Source organism: Salvelinus namaycush, unplaced genomic scaffold, assembly GCF_016432855.1.
Source record: "Salvelinus namaycush isolate Seneca unplaced genomic scaffold, SaNama_1.0 Scaffold402, whole genome shotgun sequence".
Taxonomy (NCBI): Eukaryota; Metazoa; Chordata; class Actinopteri; order Salmoniformes; family Salmonidae; genus Salvelinus; species Salvelinus namaycush.
This window is the reverse complement of record NW_024061031.1, coordinates 140,889-161,808: the sequence shown is the minus strand read 5'-3', so window position 1 is coordinate 161,808 and position 20,920 is coordinate 140,889. Positions and strand designations below refer to the sequence as shown.

Genomic DNA, 20,920 nt, shown 5'->3' with positions numbered 1-20,920 from the left:
TCAAGTCTTGCCATTAGATATTCAAGTCAATTTAAGTCAAAACTGTAACTAGGCCCCTCAGGAACATTCACTGTCGTCTTGGTAAGTAACTCCAGTGTAGACCTTGTGTTTTAGGTTATTGTCCTGCCGAAAGGTGAATTTGTCTCCCAGTGTCGTGGAAAGCAGACTGAACCAGGTTTTCATCTAGGATATTGCCTGTCCTTGGCTCTATTCCATTTCTTTTCATCCTAAAAACTCCCTCCCTAGTCCTTGCCGATGACAAGCATACCCATAACATGATGCAGCCATCACCATGCTTGAAAATATGAAGAATGGTACTCAGGGATGTGTTGTGTTTGCCCCAAACATAATGCTTTGTATTCAGGACATAACGTTCATTTCTTGATCGATCCTCAGTTTTCATATCATTCATAAAAACACTGTTTAAAAGTCACCATCGGCCTCATGGGGAAATCCCTGAGCGGTTTCCTTCCTCTCCAACAACCGAGTTAGGAAGGACGCCTGTATCTTTGTAGTGACTGGGTGTATTGATACACCATGCAAAGTGTATTTAAAAACTTCACCATGCTCAAAGGGATATTCAATGTCTGCTTTATTTGTACCCATCTACAAATAAGAGCCCTTCTCTGTGAGGCATTGGAAAACCTCCCTGGTCTTTGTGGTTGAATCTGTGTTTGAAATTCACTGCTCGACTGAGGGACATTACAGATAATTGTATGTGTGGGGTACAGAGATGAGGTAGTCATTCAGAAATCATGGTAAACACTATTATTGCACACAGGGTGAGTCCATGACACTTATGTGACCAGCAGTTCTGTACTCCTGAACTTATTTAGGCTTCTCATAGGGTTTGTATACTTATTGACTCAGGACTTCAGCTTTTAATTTTTTTTATAGTTTGTAAAAAAAATCTTTAAAAAAATCTAAAAAACATCATTCCACTTTGACATTATTGGTTATTGTGTTTAGGCCAGTGACACAAAAACTCAATTTAATCCATTTTAAACTCAGGCTGTAACACAACAAAAATGTGGAAAAAGTCAAAGGGTGTGAATACTTCCTGAAGTGTATGTTCATGTCTGAACTCAACTGTGGAATAAATTATTATGCAAAACAGTCAGGTGGCAACGCTGTAGCAAACTCCTATAGGCTGTTAGGCTCGCTCTCATCACCCAAAAACCACTCCTATAGGCTGTTAGTAGTCTGTCCAGAATAGCTGCTGTTCCCTACAGTAGTCAATCTGGTCTGTCCAGAACAGCTGCTGTTCCCTACAGTAGTCAACCTGGTCTGTCCAGAACAGCTGCTGTCCCCTACAGTAGTCAACCTGGTCTGTCCAGAACAGCTGCTGTTCCCTACAGTAGTCAACCTGGTCTGTCCAGAACAGCTGCTGTTCCCTACAGTAGTCAACCTGGTCTGTTCAGAACAGCTGCTGTTCCCTACAGTAGTCAATCTGGTCTGTCCAGAACAGCTGCTGTCCCCTACAGTAGTCAATCTGGTCTGTCCAGAACAGCTGCTGTTCCCTACAGTAGTCAATCTGGTCTGTCCAGAACAGCTGCTGTTCCCTACAGTAGTCAATCTGGTCTGTCCAGAACAGCTGCTGTCCCCTACAGTAGTCAACCTGGTCTGTCCAGAACAGCTGCTGTTCCCTACAGTAGTCAATCTGGTCTGTCCAGAACAGCTGCTGTCCCCTACAGTAGTCAATCTGGTCTGTCCAGAACAGCTGCTGTCCCCTACAGTAGTCAATCTGGTCTGTCCAGAACAGCTGCTGTCCCCTACAGTAGTCAATCTGATCTGTCCAGAACAGCTGCTGTCCCCTACAGTAGTCAATCTGGTCATTCCAGAACAGCTGCTGTTCCCTACAGTAGTCAACCTGGTCTGTCCAGAACAGCTGCTGTTCCCTACAGTAGTCAACCTGGTCTGTCCAGAACAGCTGCTGTTCCCTACAGTAGTCAACCTGGTCTGTCCAGAACAGCTGCTGTCCCCTACAGTAGTCAACCTGGTCTGTCCAGAACAGCTGCTGTTCCCTACAGTAGTCAATCTGGTCTGTCCAGAACAGCTGCTGTCCCCTACAGTAGTCAACCTGGTCTGTTCAGAACAGCTGCTGTTCCCTACAGTAGTCAATCTGGTCTGTTCAGAACAGCTGCTGTTCCCTACAGTAGTCAATCTGGTCCGTCCAGAACAGCTGCTGTCCCCTACAGTAGTCAATCTGGTCCGTCCAGAACAGCTGCTGTCCCCTACAGTAGTCAATCTGGTCCGTCCAGAACAGCTGCTGTCCCCTACAGTAGTCAATCTGGTCCGTCCAGAACAGCTGCTGTCCCCTACAGTAGTCAATCTGGTCTGTCCAGAACAGCTGCTGTTCCCTACAGTAGTCAATCTGGTCTGTTCAGAACAGCTGCTGTTCCCTACAGTAGTCAACCTGGTCTGTCCAGAACAGCTGCTGTTCCCTACAGTAGTCAACCTGGTCTGTCCAGAACAGCTGCTGTTCCCTACAGTAGTCAATCTGGTCTGTCCAGAACAGCTGCTGTCCCCTACAGTAGTCAATCTGGTCTGTCCAGAACAGCTGCTGTTCCCTACAGTAGTCAATCTGGTCTGTCCAGAACAGCTGCTGTTCCCTACAGTAGTCAATCTGGTCTGTCCAGAACAGCTGCTGTTCCCTACAGTAGTCAACCTGGTCTGTCCAGAACAGCTGCTGTCCCCTACAGTAGTCAATCTGGTCTGTCCAGAACAGCTGCTGTCCCCTACAGTAGTCAATCTGGTCTGTCCAGAACAGCTGCTGTTCCCTACAGTAGTCAATCTGGTCTGTCCAGAACAGCTGCTGTTCCCTACAGTAGTCAATCTGGTCTGTCCAGAACAGCTGCTGTTCCCTACAGTAGTCAATCTGGTCTGTCCAGAACAGCTACTGTCCCCTACAGTAGTCAACCTGGTCTGTCCAGAACAGCTGCTGTCCCCTACAGTAGTCAATCTGGTCTGTTCAGAACAGCTGCTGTCCCCTACAGTAGTCAACCTGGTCTGTTCAGAACAGCTGCTGTTCCCTACAGTAGTCAATCTGGTCTGTCCAGAACAGCTGCTGTCCCCTACAGTAGTCAACCTGGTCTGTCCAGAACAGCTGCTGTCCCCTACAGTAGTCAACCTGGTCTGTCCAGAACAGCTGCTGTCCCCTACAGTAGTCAACCTGGTCTGTCCAGAACAGCTGCTGTCCTCAACAGTAGTCAATCTGGTCTGTCCAGAACAGCTGCTGTCCCCTACAGTAGTCAATCTGGTCTGTCCAGAACAGCTGCTGTTCCCTACAGTAGTCAACCTGGTCTGTCCAGAACAGCTACTGTTCCCTACAGTAGTCAACCTGGTCTGTCCAGAACAGCTGCTGTTCCCTACAGTAGTCAACCTGGTCTGTCCAGAACAGCTGCTGTTCCCTACAGTAGTCAACCTGGTCTGTCCAGAACAGCTGCTGTTCCCTACAGTAGTCAACCTGGTCTGTCCAGAACAGCTGCTGTTCCCTACAGTAGTCAACCGGGTCTGTCCAGAACAGCTGCTGTCCCCTACAGTAGTCAATCTGGTCTGTCCAGAACAGCTGCTGTTCCCTACAGTAGTCAATCTGGTCTGTCCAGAACAGCTGCTGTCCCCTACAGTAGTCAATCTGGTCTGTCCAGAACAGCTGCTGTTCCCTACAGTAGTCAACCTGGTCTGTCCAGAACAGCTGCTGTTCCCTACAGTAGTCAACCTGGTCCGTCCAGAACAGCTGCTGTTCCCTACAGTAGTCAACCTGGTCCGTCCAGAACAGCTGCTGTTCCCTACAGTAGTCAACCTGGTCTGTCCAGAACAGCTACTGTTCCCTACAGTAGTCAACCTGGTCTGTCCAGAACAGCTGCTGTCCCCTACAGTAGTCAACCTGGTCTGTTCAGAACAGCTGCTGTTCCCTACAGTAGTCAACCTGGTCTGTCCAGAACAGCTGCTGTCCCCTACAGTAGTCAACCTGGTCTGTTCAGAACAGCTGCTGTTCCCTACAGTAGTCAATCTGGTCTGTCCAGAACAGCTGCTGTTCCCTACAGTAGTCAATCTGGTCTGTCCAGAACAGCTGCTGTCCCCTACAGTAGTCAATCTGGTCAGTCCAGAACAGCTGCTGTTCCCTACAGTAGTCAACCTGGTCTGTCCAGAACAGCTGCTGTTCCCTACAGTAGTCAATCTGGTCTGTCCAGAACAGCTGCTGTTCCCTACAGTAGTCAACCTGGTCTGTCCAGAACAGCTGCTGTTCCCTACAGTAGTCAACCTGGTCTGTCCAGAACAGCTGCTGTTCCCTACAGTAGTCAATCTGGTCTGTCCAGAACAGCTGCTGTCCCCTACAGTAGTCAATCTGGTCTGTCCAGAACAGCTACTGTTCCCTACAGTAGTCAACCTGGTCTGTCCAGAACAGCTGCTGTTCCCTACAGTAGTCAATCTGGTCTGTCCAGAACAGCTACTGTTCCCTACAGTAGTCAACCTGGTCTGTCCAGAACAGCTACTGTTCCCTACAGTAGTCAACCTGGTCTGTCCAGAACAGCTACTGTTCCCTACAGTAGTCAACCTGGTCTGTCCAGAACAGCTACTGTTCCCTACAGTAGTCAATCTGGTCCGTCCAGAACAGCTGCTGTTCCCTACAGTAGTCAACCTGGTCTGTCCAGAACAGCTGCTGTTCCCTACAGTAGTCAATCTGGTCTGTCCAGAACAGCTACTGTTCCCTACAGTAGTCAACCTGGGTGGAAGCAGTGTTTTGATACTAAACAATGTTTGCTGTCAAAACAGCGCCCACGTTCGTAGGAGACCGACTGCTCAATAGGTTCCTTTGTTGTTTTCGACTAAAGCTAAAGGAGTATATTACTACAACCTAATCCCACATCCCGCTGATCTTCATAAAGCAATACAAGGGTTGACATATGTAGCGTAACCGAGCATAAACTAAAATAAATCTTGTCCATTTAAAATGCAATATAATGCTAATGTCAAAGATTGGTAGAGGGTGATTACACGACATTATCTGGAACGTTTGGGAAGCATACAAAATCAAACTCTTTTTTTAGGCCTACCGTCTATGCTAACGATATCTGCACTTTTCCACTAGTATGACTAAAACACAGAGTCATTATGAAAACATGCATATTTAAAATAGGATTACCAACACAATGGGAATTCAAGATATTTAGGCTACATTTTACTCGGATACAATTTGAAAACCAGTGTGGAGTACGATTTGAGATTGCGTCATCTGTGGATCTGTTAGGGCGGTACGCGAATTAGAGTGGGTCTAGGGTTTCCTGGCATGATGATGGTGTTGTGAGCCATGACCAGCCTTTCAAAGCACTTCATGGCTACCGACGTGAACGTAGAGAACGCCCAGTCTCTAGCTGGTTTTTCTATGCCTCGTCAAGACCGATCGCAAGCGTAGGGTGAGGTTAAGGGGGGAGGTGTTTGTCACTTTGCCCAACACCTGTTAACAATCTCTAATATAAAGGAAGTCTCAAGGTATTGCTCGCCTGAGGTAGAGTACCTCATGATAAACTGTAGACCATACTATTTACCAACAGAGTTCATCTATATTTATAAGACCGCACTAAACAAGTTGTATAGGAACTGAAGCAAGAAAATGCACTAAGACCGGCGCTCCTAGTGGCCGTTGATTTTAATGGAGGGAAACGGCAATCTATTTTACAGTACCTAATTTTCACCTGTACAAAATAAAACCTCTAGTTCACCTTCACTCCACACACAGAGACGCAGACAAATCTCTCCCTCGCCCTCCATTTGGCAAATCTGACCATAAATCGTCCTGATTCCTGCTTACGAGCAAAAACTCAAAACAGGAAGTATCAGAGACTTGCTCAATAAGGAAGTGGTCCGATGAAGAGGACACTAAGCTACAAGACTGGAAAATGTTCTGGGATTCATCCTGTAACATTGAGGAATTTACCAGAGTCACCGGCTTCATTAATGAAATTGTCCCCACAGTGACCTTATGTACATACACACTGAGCTAAAGGCTAGAGCTGCTGCCTCAAGGAGCAGGACACTATTCCGGATGTTGATAAGAAATCCCACTTCGACTTCTGACGAACCATCAAAACGTCAATACAGGACTAAGATCGAATCCTACTACGCTCGTCGGATGTGGCAAGGCTTGCAAACTATCCTGGAATACAAATGAAAACCCAGCAGCGAGCTGCCCAGTGACACGAGCCGACCAGACAAGCTAAATTCCTTCTATGCTTGAGGCAAGCAACACTGAACCATGCATGAGAGCACCAGCTGTTCCGGACGACCGTGATCTCACTCTCCGTAGATGATATGAGTAAGACATTTAAAACAGGTTAACATTCACAATGGACAGACAGATTACCAGGACGTGTACTGACCAGCTGGTAAGAGTATTCACTTACATTTTCAAGATTCAGCCCACAGATGCTCAAAAGGTTCTACAGCCACACCATTGAGAGCATCTTGACTGGGTGCATCACTGCTTGATATGGCAACTGCTTGGCATCCAACCGCAAGGCACTACAGAGAGTAATGCATACAGCCCAGTCTACACCGGTTGTTTACAAAGCATGTGACTAATATTATTTTTGGCATGCCTTGTACAGTCTAATTGCTAGCCTGGGTGGGTACGAGCATGTTTGTGCCACTCCTTGTCATGCCAAACATTTATATAGGATTTGACATAATAGAACAAACAGATGTGGGACCATTCTCTCTAACTGCACAACAGTCTACTGGGACCAACAGATGTGGGACCATGCTCTCTAACCGCACAACAGTCTACTGGGACCATGCTATCTAACCGCACGACAGTCTACTGGGACCATGCTCTCTAACTGCACAACAGTCTACTCCATTCAGGTGAGGGAGATTATTTAAGATACTGTCTGAAGAGGTAAGGTTTCAGATGTTTTCAGAAGATGGGCAGGGACTCTGCTGTCCTAGCATCAGGGAGAAGATGGACAGGGACTCTACTGTCCTAGCATCAGGGGGAAGATGGGCAGGGACTCTACTGTCCTAGCATCAGGGAGAAGATGGGCAGGGACTCTGCTGTCCTAGCATCAGGGAGAAGATGGGCAGGGACTCTACTATCCACTATAACAGTATAACTATCCACTATAACAGTATAACAGTATAACTATCCACTATAACAGTATAACAGTATAACTATCCAGTATAACAGTATAACTATCCACTATAACAGTATAACTATCCACTATAACAGTATAACTATCTACTATAACAGTATAACTATCCACTATAACAGTATAACTATCCACTATAACAGTATAACACTATAACAGTATAACTATCCACTATAACAGTATAACTATCCACTATAACAGTATAACTATCTACTATAACAGTATAACTATACAGTATAACAGTATAACTATCCACTATAACAGTATAACTATCCACTATAACAGTATAACTATCCACTATAACAGTATAACAGTATAACTATCTACTATAACAGTATAACTATCCACTATAACAGTATAACTATCCACTATAACAGTATAACTATCCACTATAACAGTATAACTATCCACTATAACAGTATAACTATCAACTATAACAGTATAACAGTATAACTATCCACTATAACAGTATAACTATCCACTATAACAGTATAACTATCCACTATAACAGTATAACTATCCACTATAACAGTATAACTATCCACTATAACAGTATAACAGTATAACTATCTACTATAACAGTATAACTATCCACTATAACAGTATAACTATACAGTATAACAGTATAACTATCCACTATAACAGTATAACTATCCACTATAACAGTATAACTATACAGTATAACAGTATAACTATACAGTATAACAGTATAACTATCCACTATAACAGCATAACTATACAGTATAACAGTATAACTATCCACTATAACAGTATAACTATCCACTATAACAGTATAACTATACACTATAACAGTATAACTATACAGTATAACAGTATAACTATCTACTATAACAGTATAACTATCCACTATAACAGTATAACTATCCACTATAACAGTATAACTATCCACTATAACAGTATAACAGTATAACTATCCACTATAACAGTATAACTATCCACTATAACAGTATAACTATCCACTATAACAGTATAACTATCCACTATAACAGTATAACTATCCACTATAACAGTATAACAGTATAACTATCTACTATAACAGTATAACTATCCACTATAACAGTATAACTATACAGTATAACAGTATAACTATCCACTATAACAGTATAACTATCCACTATAACAGTATAACTATACAGTATAACAGTATAACTATACAGTATAACAGTATAACTATCCACTATAACAGTATAACTATACAGTATAACAGTATAACTATACAGTATAACAGTATAACTATCCACTATAACAGTATAACTATACAGTATAACAGTATAACTATACAGTATAACAGTATAACTATCCACTATAACAGTATAACTATACAGTATAACAGTATAACTATCCACTATAACAGTATAACTATACAGTATAACAGTATAACTATCCACTATAACAGTATAACTATAACAGTATAACAGTATAACTATCCACTATAACAGTATAACTATAAAAGTATAACAGTATAACTATAACAGTATAACAGTATAACTATCCACTATAACAGTATAACTATCCACTATAACAGTATAACTATCCACTATAACAGTATAACTATACAGTATAACAGTATAACTATCCACTATAACAGTATAACTATCCACTATAACAGTATAACTATCCACTATAACAGTATAACTATCCACTATAACAGTATAACTATCCACTATAACAGTATAACAGTATAACTATACAGTATAACAGTATAACTATCCAGTATAACAGCACGCTCAAGTGTTTTGGAAAGGAAAGAAAGAAGGGATACAGGTCTGTAGTTTTTGACGTAAGAGGGGCCTAGTGTTGACACAGACGGGCAATTCACTGTTAGCTGTGTCAAGTGTTGGAGACCAGTGACAGATTAGTCCGTGGGGATAATTCCGGGTTTACCACCCACACACACCACCTTCTCAGTGGGGGGTAAAATAGTTGGGGGTTCAAAACATCAGACTAGGGCCTGCAACTCAAATGGCACCCTATTCTGTTCATAGTGCACTACTTTTGACAAAGCCTCATGTTGGTAAATAGGGTGTAATTTGAGACATGGTCGAGCTGAAGGGCTGCAATGTTGGATCTCAGAAAAGTGCATCTGTGTTTAAAGTTTATTTCAGCTTTTTTTGACCTGTCCAGTTTGTGTAAACAGCAGCTAGGTAGGTCCAGTTTGTGTAAACAGCAGCTAGGTAGGTCCAGTTTGTGTAAACAGCAGCTAGGGCTGCAGTAGGTACAGTTTGTGTATACTGTAAATAGCCTAACGCATGGCTGGCTACTACTGCCTGCATTTCTTCCAGACACATTTAGATGAAGCTCGGATAATTCACTATGTATTGGTTCACTTTAGATAGGAGCAAAACACTTCTCTCCCCACACTTATGTCACAACATTTGATTTCATTTACTAATGACCTGTCTTTCAGTAAACATGCTTGGACAGGAGCAATAATAATAAATAATAACAACAACAGCTAGAAGCATGGGCTTGGATCACAGCGTAACGACAGGCGTGGTCCGCAATGGACCAAGTAGACAGACTAAAACAAGACCAAGTAGACAGACTAAAACAAGACCAAGTAGACAGACTAAAACAAGACCAAGTAGACAGACTAAACAAGACCAAGTAGACAGACTAAAACAAGACCAAGTAGACAGACTAAAACAAGACCAAGTAGACAGACTAAAACAAGACCAAGTAGACAGACTAAAACAAGACCAAGTAGACAGACTAAACAAGACCAAGTAGACAGACTAAACAAGACCAAGTAGACAGACTAAACAAGACCAAGTAGACAGACTAAACAAGACCAAGTAGACAGACTAAAACAAGACCAAGTAGACAGACTAAAACAAGACCAAGTAGACAGACTAAACAAGACCAAGTAGACAGACTAAACAAGACCAAGTAGACAGACTAAACAAGACCAAGTAGACAGACTAAACAAGACCAAGTAGACAGACTAAACAAGACCAAGTAGACAGACTAAACAAGACCAAGTAGACAGACTAAACAAGACCAAGTAGACAGACTAAACAAGACCAAGTAGACAGACTAAAACAACCATATGGCCTCGGACAAGACGACAGGAATTGGTCTGTTCAGAACAGCTGCTGTTCCCTACAGTAGTCAATCTGGTCTGTCCAGAACAGCTGCTGTTCCCTACAGTAGTCAATCTGGTCTGTCCAGAACAGCTGCTGTTCCCTACAGTAGTCAACCTGGTCTGTCCAGAACAGCTGCTGTTCCCTACAGTAGTCAACCTGGTCCGTCCAGAACAGCTGCTGTCCCCTACAGTAGTCAATCTGGTCTGTCCAGAACAGCTGCTGTTCCCTACAGTAGTCAATCTGGTCTGTCCAGAACAGCTGCTGTTCCCTACAGTAGTCAACCTGGTCTGTCCAGAACAGCTGCTGTCCCCTACAGTAGTCAATCTGGTCTGTCCAGAACAGCTGCTGTTCCCTACAGTAGTCAACCTGGTCTGTCCAGAACAGCTGCTGTTCCCTACAGTAGTCAACCTGGTCTGTCCAGAACAGCTGCTGTTCCCTACAGTAGTCAACCTGGTCTGTCCAGAACAGCTGCTGTTCCCTACAGTAGTCAATCTGGTCTGTCCAGAACAGCTGCTGTCCCCTACAGTAGTCAATCTGGTCTGTCCAGAACAGCTGCTGTCCCCTACAGTAGTCAATCTGGTCTGTCCAGAACAGCTGCTGTTCCCTACAGTAGTCAATCTGGTCTGTCCAGAACAGCTGCTGTTCCCTACAGTAGTCAACCTGGTCTGTCCAGAACAGCTGCTGTTCCCTACAGTAGTCAACCTGGTCCGTCCAGAACAGCTGCTGTTCCCTACAGTAGTCAACCTGGTCCGTCCAGAACAGCTGCTGTTCCCTACAGTAGTCAACCTGGTCCGTCCAGAACAGCTGCTGTTCCCTACAGTAGTCAACCTGGTCTGTCCAGAACAGCTACTGTTCCCTACAGTAGTCAACCTGGTCTGTCCAGAACAGCTACTGTTCCCTACAGTAGTCAACCTGGTCCGTCCAGAACAGCTGCTGTTCCCTACAGTAGTCAACCTGGTCCGTCCAGAACAGCTGCTGTTCCCTACAGTAGTCAACCTGGTCTGTTCAGAACAGCTGCTGTTCCCTACAGTAGTCAATCTGGTCTGTCCAGAACAGCTGCTGTCCCCTACAGTAGTCAACCTGGTCTGTCCAGAACAGCTACTGTTCCCTACAGTAGTCAATCTGGTCTGTCCAGAACAGCTACTGTTCCCTACAGTAGTCAATCTGGTCTGTCCAGAACAGCTGCTGTTCCCTACAGTAGTCAACCTGGTCTGTCCAGAACAGCTGCTGTTCCCTACAGTAGTCAATCTGGTCTGTCCAGAACAGCTGCTGTTCCCTACAGTAGTCAATCTGGTCTGTCCAGAACAGCTGCTGTCCCCTACAGTAGTCAATCTGGTCAGTCCAGAACAGCTGCTGTTCCCTACAGTAGTCAATCTGGTCTGTCCAGAACAGCTGCTGTTCCCTACAGTAGTCAACCTGGTCTGTCCAGAACAGCTGCTGTTCCCTACAGTAGTCAACCTGGTCTGTCCAGAACAGCTGCTGTTCCCTACAGTAGTCAATCTGGTCTGTCCAGAACAGCTGCTGTCCCCTACAGTAGTCAATCTGGTCTGTCCAGAACAGCTGCTGTTCCCTACAGTAGTCAATCTGGTCTGTCCAGAACAGCTGCTGTTCCCTACAGTAGTCAACCTGGTCTGTCCAGAACAGCTGCTGTTCCCTACAGTAGTCAACCTGGTCTGTCCAGAACAGCTGCTGTTCCCTACAGTAGTCAATCTGGTCCGTCCAGAACAGCTGCTGTTCCCTACAGTAGTCAATCTGGTCTGTCCAGAACAGCTGCTGTCCCCTACAGTAGTCAACCTGGTCCGTCCAGAACAGCTACTGTTCCCTACAGTAGTCAACCTGGTCCGTCCAGAACAGCTACTGTTCCCTACAGTAGTCAACCTGGTCCGTCCAGAACAGCTACTGTTCCCTACAGTAGTCAACCTGGTCCGTCCAGAACAGCTACTGTTCCCTACAGTAGTCAACCTGGTCTGTCCAGAACAGCTGCTGTTCCCTACAGTAGTCAACCTGGTCTGTCCAGAACAGCTGCTGTTCCCTACAGTAGTCAACCTGGTCCGTCCAGAACAGCTGCTGTTCCCTACAGTAGTCAACCTGGTCCGTCCAGAACAGCTACTGTTCCCTACAGTAGTCAACCTGGTCTGTCCAGAACAGCTACTGTTCCCTACAGTAGTCAACCTGGTCTGTCCAGAACAGCTGCTGTCCCCTACAGTAGTCAACCTGGTCTGTCCAGAACAGCTACTGTTCCCTACAGTAGTCAATCTGGTCTGTCCAGAACAGCTGCTGTTCCCTACAGTAGTCAACCTGGTCTGTCCAGAACAGCTACTGTTCCCTACAGTAGTCAACCTGGTCTGTCCAGAACAGCTGCTGTCCCCTACAGTAGTCAACCTGGTCCGTCCAGAACAGCTGCTGTTCCCTACAGTAGTCAACCTGGTCTGTCCAGAACAGCTACTGTTCCCTACAGTAGTCAACCTGGTCTGTCCAGAACAGCTACTGTTCCCTACAGTAGTCAACCTGGTCTGTCCAGAACAGCTACTGTTCCCTACAGTAGTCAATCTGGTCTGTCCATTACAGCTACTGTTCCCTACAGTAGTCAACCTGGTCTGTCCAGAACAGCTACTGTTCCCTACAGTAGTCAACCTGGTCTGTCCAGAACAGCTACTGTTCCCTACAGTAGTCAATCTGGTCTGTCCAGAACAGCTACTGTTCCCTACAGTAGTCAATCTGGTCTGTCCAGAACAGCTACTGTTCCCTACAGTAGTCAACCTGGTCTGTCCAGAACAGCTACTGTTCCCTACAGTAGTCAACCTGGTCTGTCCAGAACAGCTACTGTTCCCTACAGTAGTCAACCTGGTCTGTCCAGAACAGCTACTGTTCCCTACAGTAGTCAACCTGGTCTGTCCAGAACAGCTACTGTTCCCTACAGTAGTCAATCTGGTCTGTCCAGAACAGCTACTGTTCCCTACAGTAGTCAATCTGGTCTGTCCAGAACAGCTACTGTTCCCTACAGTAGTCAACCTGGTCCGTCCAGAACAGCTACTGTTCCCTACAGTAGTCAACCTGGTCCGTCCAGAACAGCTGCTGTTCCCTACAGTAGTCAATCTGGTCTGTCCAGAACAGCTACTGTTCCCTACAGTAGTCAACCTGGTCTGTCCAGAACAGCTACTGTTCCCTACAGTAGTCAATCTGGTCTGTCCAGAACAGCTACTGTTCCCTACAGTAGTCAACCTGGTCTGTCCAGAACAGCTGCTGTTCCCTACAGTAGTCAATCTGGTCTGTCCAGAACAGCTACTGTCCCCTACAGTAGTCAACCTGGGTGGAAGCAGTGTTTTGATACTAAACAATGTTTGCTGTCAAAACAACGCCCACGTTCGTAGGAGACCGACTGCTCAATAGGTTCCTTTGTTGTTTTCGACTAAAGCTAAAGGAGTATATTACTACAACCTAATCCCACATCCCGCTGATCTTCATAAAGCAATACAAGGGTTGACATATGTAGCGTAACCGAGCATAAACTAAAATAAATCTTGTCCATTTAAAATGCAATATAATGCTAATGTCAAAGATTGGTAGAGGGTGATTACACGACATTAACTGGAACGTTTGGGAAGCATACAAAATCAAACTCTTTTTTTAGGCCTACCGTCTATGCTAACGATATCTGCACTTTTCCACTAGTATGACTAAAACACAGAGTCATTATGAAAACATGCATATTTAAAATAGGATTACCAACACAATGGGAATTCAAGATATTTAGGCTACATTTTACTCGGATACAATTTGAAAACCAGTGTGGAGTACGATTTGAGATTGCGTCATCTGTGGATCTGTTAGGGCGGTACGCGAATTAGAGTGGGTCTAGGGTTTCCTGGCATGATGATGGTGTTGTGAGCCATGACCAGCCTTTCAAAGCACTTCATGGCTACCGACGTGAACGTAGAGAACGCCCAGTCTCTAGCTGGTTTTTCTATGCCTCGTCAAGACCGATCGCAAGCGTAGGGTGAGGTTAAGGGGGGAGGTGTTTGTCACTTTGCCCAACACCTGTTAACAATCTCTAATATAAAGGAAGTCTCAAGGTATTGCTCGCCTGAGGTAGAGTACCTCATGATAAACTGTAGACCATACTATTTACCAACAGAGTTCATCTATATTTATAAGACCGCACTAAACAAGTTGTATAGGAACTGAAGCAAGAAAATGCACTAAGACCGGCGCTCCTAGTGGCCGTTGATTTTAATGGAGGGAAACGGCAATCTATTTTACAGTACCTAATTTTCACCTGTACAAAATAAAACCTCTAGTTCACCTTCACTCCACACACAGAGACGCAGACAAATCTCTCCCTCGCCCTCCATTTGGCAAATCTGACCATAAATCGTCCTGATTCCTGCTTACGAGCAAAAACTCAAAACAGGAAGTATCAGAGACTTGCTCAATAAGGAAGTGGTCCGATGAAGAGGACACTAAGCTACAAGACTGGAAAATGTTCTGGGATTCATCCTGTAACATTGAGGAATTTACCAGAGTCACCGGCTTCATTAATGAAATTGTCCCCACAGTGACCTTATGTACATACACACTGAGCTAAAGGCTAGAGCTGCTGCCTCAAGGAGCAGGACACTATTCCGGATGTTGATAAGAAATCCCACTTCGACTTCTGACGAACCATCAAAACGTCAATACAGGACTAAGATCGAATCCTACTACGCTCGTCGGATGTGGCAAGGCTTGCAAACTATCCTGGAATACAAATGAAAACCCAGCAGCGAGCTGCCCAGTGACACGAGCCGACCAGACAAGCTAAATTCCTTCTATGCTTGAGGCAAGCAACACTGAACCATGCATGAGAGCACCAGCTGTTCCGGACGACCGTGATCTCACTCTCCGTAGATGATATGAGTAAGACATTTAAAACAGGTTAACATTCACAATGGACAGACAGATTACCAGGACGTGTACTGACCAGCTGGTAAGAGTATTCACTTACATTTTCAAGATTCAGCCCACAGATGCTCAAAAGGTTCTACAGCCACACCATTGAGAGCATCTTGACTGGGTGCATCACTGCTTGATATGGCAACTGCTTGGCATCCAACCGCAAGGCACTACAGAGAGTAATGCATACAGCCCAGTCTACACCGGTTGTTTACAAAGCATGTGACTAATATTATTTTTGGCATGCCTTGTACAGTCTAATTGCTAGCCTGGGTGGGTACGAGCATGTTTGTGCCACTCCTTGTCATGCCAAACATTTATATAGGATTTGACATAATAGAACAAACAGATGTGGGACCATTCTCTCTAACTGCACAACAGTCTACTGGGACCATGCTATCTAACCGCACGACAGTCTACTGGGACCATGCTCTCTAACTGCACAACAGTCTACTCCATTCAGGTGAGGGAGATTATTTAAGATACTGTCTGAAGAGGTAAGGTTTCAGATGTTTTCAGAAGATGGGCAGGGACTCTGCTGTCCTAGCATCAGGGAGAAGATGGACAGGGACTCTACTGTCCTAGCATCAGGGGGAAGATGGGCAGGGACTCTACTGTCCTAGCATCAGGGAGAAGATGGACAGGGACTCTACTGTCCTAGCATCAGGGGGAAGATGGGCAGGGACTCTACTATCCACTATAACAGTATAACTATACAGTATAACAGTATAACTATCCACTATAACAGTATAACTATCCACTATAACAGCATAACAGTATAACTATACAGTATAACAGTATAACTATCCACTATAACAGTATAACTATCCACTATAACAGTATAACTATACACTATAACAGCATAACAGTATAACTATACAGTATAACAGTATAACTATCCACTATAACAGTATAACTATACAGTATAACAGTATAACTATCCAGTATAACAGCACGCTCAAGTGTTTTGGAAAGGAAAGAAAGAAGGGATACAGGTCTGTAGTTTTTGACGTAAGAGGGGCCTAGTGTTGACACAGACGGGCAATTCACTGTTAGCTGTGTCAAGTGTTGGAGACCAGTGACAGATTAGTCCGTGGGGATAATTCCGGGTTTACCACCCACACACACCACCTTCTCAGTGGGGGGTAAAATAGTTGGGGGGTTCAAAACATCAGACTAGGGCCTGCAACTCAAATGGCACCCTATTCTGTTCATAGTGCACTACTTTTGACAAAGCCTCATGTTGGTAAATAGGGTGTAATTTGAGACATGGTCGAGCTGAAGGGCTGCAATGTTGGATCTCAGAAAAGTGCATCTGTGTTTAAAGTTTATTTCAGCTTTTTTTGACCTGTCCAGTTTGTGTAAACAGCAGCTAGGTAGGTCCAGTTTGTGTAAACAGCAGCTAGGTAGGTCCAGTTTGTGTAAACAGCAGCTAGGGCTGCAGTAGGTACAGTTTGTGTATACTGTAAATAGCCTAACGCATGGCTGGCTACTACTGCCTGCATTTCTTCCAGACACATTTAGATGAAGCTCGGATAATTCACTATGTATTGGTTCACTTTAGATAGGAGCAAAACACTTCTCTCCCCACACTTATGTCACAACATTTGATTTCATTTACTAATGACCTGTCATTCAGTAAACATCCTTGGACAGGAGCAATAATAATAAATAATAACAACAACAGCTAGAAGCATGGGCTTGGATCACAGCGTAACGACAGGCGTGGTCCGCAATGGACCAAGTAGACAGACTAAAACAAGACCAAGTAGACAGACTAAAACAAGACCAAGTAGACAGACTAAAACAAGACCAAGTAGACAGACTAAAACAAGACCAAGTAGACAGACTAAAACAAGACCAAGTAGACAGACTAAAACAAGACCAAGTAGACAGACTAAAACAAGACCAAGTAGACAGACTAAAACAAGACCAAGTAGACAGACTAAAACAAGACCAAGTAGACAGACTAAAACAAGACCAAGTAGACAGACTAAAACAAGACCAAGTAGACAGACTAAAACAAGACCAAGTAGACAGACTAAACCAAGACCAAGTAGACAGACTAAACCAAGACCAAGTAGACAGACTAAACCAAGACCAAGTAGACAGACTAAACCAAGACCAAGTAGACAGACTAAACCAAGACCAAGTAGACAGACTAAACAAGACCAAGTAGACAGACTAAACAACACCAAGTAGACAGACTAAAACAACCATATGGCCTCGGACAAGACGACAGGAAATAACTCGATTAAACAACAATGACTAGCTGTGAATTCTGATTGATACGTGACTTTTGGAGAAAGGGAGACTTGTCCCCACAGACGAGTGACTGAAACAGCAGTGCCTGTGTGTCTGGGGGAATGAGAACAGCTGGAGCAGTGGCTTGTTCTAATCCAATCATTGCAACGGTTTCAACCAATAGCCCGCCCATTTCTTTGCAGACAGAAGAAGTAGCCAATAGTTATTTACAGAACACAGCGCTTCACACTGAGTGAAAGAGATGTGTGCTGGCAGCTGGAAATTACTTTTTTCTGATCACAGATAATAAAAAAATATTTGTCGTAGTCATATTTCTCCATATCCGTTACAATACTCATTGTGTCACAGTATTCTGCACAGCCCTAGCCTAGTGTGTGTAGCTTTGGGAATGCTAGGCCCTGTTCTCCTTGGAATGCTCGGCCCTGTTCTCCTTGGAATGCTCGGCCCTGTTCTCCTTGGAATGCTCGGCCCTGTTCTCCTTGGAATGCTCGGCCCTGTTCTCCTTGGAATGCTCGGCCCTGTTCTCCTTGGAATGCTCGGCCCTGTTCTCCTTGGAATGCTCGGCCCTGTTCTCCTTGGAATGCTCGGCCCTGTTCTCCTTGGAATGCTCGGCCCTGTTCTCCTTGGAATGCTCGGCCCTGTTCTCCTTGGAATGCTAGGCCCTGTTCTCCTTGGAATGCTCGGCCCTGTTCTCCTTGGAATGCTCGGCCCTGTTCTCCTTGGAATGCTCGGCCCTGTTCTCCTTGGAATGCTCGGCCCTGTTCTCCTTGGAATGCTCGGCCCTGTTCATCTAAGTGTGCAGGCTTGTGTTCCAGCCCTGCTCGAACACACCTGATACTGCAAATCAGCTTGTCATCAGGACCTAGGCTACATTAGCTGAATCATTAAAGTATGTTGGAACAGGGCTGGAACAAAGGCCTGCACATCCACCAGGTGGTCGACCACCCTTGCAGATGCTGTCTGTCTCAAATGGCACCCTATTCCCTTTATAGTGCAATACATAGTACGGCTGAAAGATATGGGCAGGAAAAATCTAATTACGATTTAATATTATTTTTTTTAATTTTTTTTAATATTGTTATTTAAATCTAAACACTTGGGTGAACTGTTGGAATAATATAAATATAATGATTTATATTAAGAAGCAAAGTGGAAAGCGGCATCATTCTTGTTTGTAACATTGTGTTGACTGTATTTGACCTAACAGAACATCATCCACAATAATACTGGATTAAACAGAGGACAAGGAGCCCAAATCTGACAGAGGAGCCCAAATCTGACAGAGGAGCCCAGATCTAACAGAGGAGCCCAAATCTAACAGAGGAGCCCAAATCTAACAGAGGAGCCCAAATCTAACAGAGGAGCCCAAATCTAACAGAGGAGCCCAAATCTAACAGAGGAGCTGCTTGAGTGACAGGGGGCGGGGCCTGTGTGTGTGGGAAGCAGCTGTTAGAGGGAGACAGAGAGGACAAAGAGTAAACCAGAAAAAACAAACAATGCAATATGGATATTGCACATGTCAATATTAAAATGTCGATACTGCAATTAATTGTGCAGCCCTACTATTTAGGGAATAGGGTTCCATTTGGGAAGCACATTCTGGTTCCCGTTTCTCACCTGCACAGACAATGGAGAAAGGACCAAAGACACCATCAGCAACTGTACTGGCAAGATTTTCAACCATACTCACTGAGAACACTGCATTCTGGAGTCCAAACGGAATGGGCGTGAGTCTCGCTAAGGCCACAACTTTGAGTCCGCTCCCCCCCTCCACCACCCGTATCACAGCACTGAGCTGTTCAGAGTTCCCCACCTTGTTGACCACCCAGTCCGTCAACAGTCTCTTACACACCAGGTGAGCCACGAAGGTACCGATGAGCACCCCCACCATCACCAGTCCCATACCCAGCACGAAGCCGTAGAGGTATCCCGCAGCCACGTTCAGTACGATGTAGCCCCAGCCGAATGGGAAGGAGACAATGATCAGACCGACTATGAACAGCAGGACTCCAACCAGGCTGTCCAAGCTCTCCACCCAGAGTAGAAGGTCCTTGAGGTACTGTCGGACTAGAGCCACGGAGGAGAAGCACACAGCTGTCACAATGCACGCCAGGAGGGCACTCTTGAAACAACACGTGGTAATACAACACGGGTGTCTGAAATCACCGTTGGTGACGCTACCGGTGAATGACACGCCAGCGTCAACGATGCTCTCAGGGTCTCCGTCAGATTTACCGACGGCTGCTCCTCTCTCGTCAAACGCGTTGCATATCAAGATGTCAATTTTATCGCACTCGTCCGGGGAGGATCTCTGGAGCCAGCGGTTCAGCTGGATCTGTCCTTTGACCGCAGCGTGTTTAAGGACCTTTAGGACGACCTGCAGGGATGGTGGCGCCCTTGCGCCCCACATGGTTGCCCTACAACTGAGTCTCAGGAAGATATACAGTCGCTCTGACTGGTTGTGCCCGGATTTAAGATGGAGCGTTGTGTACTTGAATTATCCCGTTTCCCCCTTGTAGAAACGATGACGCTTGAACATAAATAATGACAACCGAGAAAGATTCGGGTGATGTGCTGACAGTGAGAAAGGTTATCGATGGTTTCTGTGTTGGGGACACGTTTCTATTTTTCAGCATAGAGGATAACTGTTTACATAGGCTTCAAACGGAAATTCTTCCAATCCGGGTTGCCATCATACGAATTATCGTCCAGTGTGGCAGTTCTTGATCTTGGGTACACCAAATTGGGAGACATGCCAGTCCAATGATTTAAAGAAAAAACGTTTTCACATCGCCTCGAATCGGAGGCGATACTCCCAGCAGTTTTCGTCACACAATCACTGCGTTGAAAAGCATCGGTCGATGTTAATCTGGCGAGCCGAGGCACAACAACAAACTGACCACAAAGTCACGGTACTGCTAAAAACGTCAGATCAAGCCTACTATTCATATCCATACGAAACGGTCCAAAGATAAATCCGTGCGGTCCAAAGATAAATCCAACTTTTGCGACTCCTCTGTCCTATTTATCGTAAAACCTTGCAGCGAGTTGCTACTCCAGTGAGACCGACTCGGCTAGCTGCTGTCTGTAAAGTCCTGGAAACCCGTCCCAACGGGCAGATTCACCGAACATGGACCTTCTCTTCCCGGTGCATAGTGATAACCGTGGCGTCTAAGTCCGTCTGCTAGACAGCTGCGTCTTATTACTTGTTTAGCCCACAATAGTAAGTGGTGTTGACGTTGGACGCTGTTCATACACCAGCCACCGCTCTGTTTGTTTCCCACAATGCCAAGTACCAGACCATGTGACTACTACCGTTCTGGCCTCTGAACCACGGCGGAATAAACCCAGCAGACTGTCTGTACTCACTAAATCCCACATGGGTCGATGGACAAAGCCAAACAGTATGGATATATAGTACCACAGTACACTGAAACCTAATCAAACAGGGAAATGGTTACAATAGGT

At 45.0% G+C, this 20,920-nt stretch overlaps 1 protein-coding gene across 2 annotated transcripts in view; it reads right to left on the bottom strand.

Annotated features, from left to right (window-relative positions):
• Window positions 1-20,788, bottom strand: part of LOC120041072 (transmembrane protein 64-like) — a 51,981-nt gene extending 31,193 nt beyond the window's left edge. The window contains exon 1 of one of the 2 annotated variants that reach the window (XM_038986029.1): window positions 19,143-20,788. In XM_038986029.1, coding sequence (XP_038841957.1) covers window positions 19,143-19,862 — 720 coding nt within the window. In that variant the 5' untranslated portion in view covers window positions 19,863-20,788. The remainder of the gene's footprint in view (window positions 1-19,142) is intronic. The other variant, XM_038986028.1, reaches the window with a different exon arrangement.
• Between the last annotated feature and the right edge of the window lie 132 nt (window positions 20,789-20,920).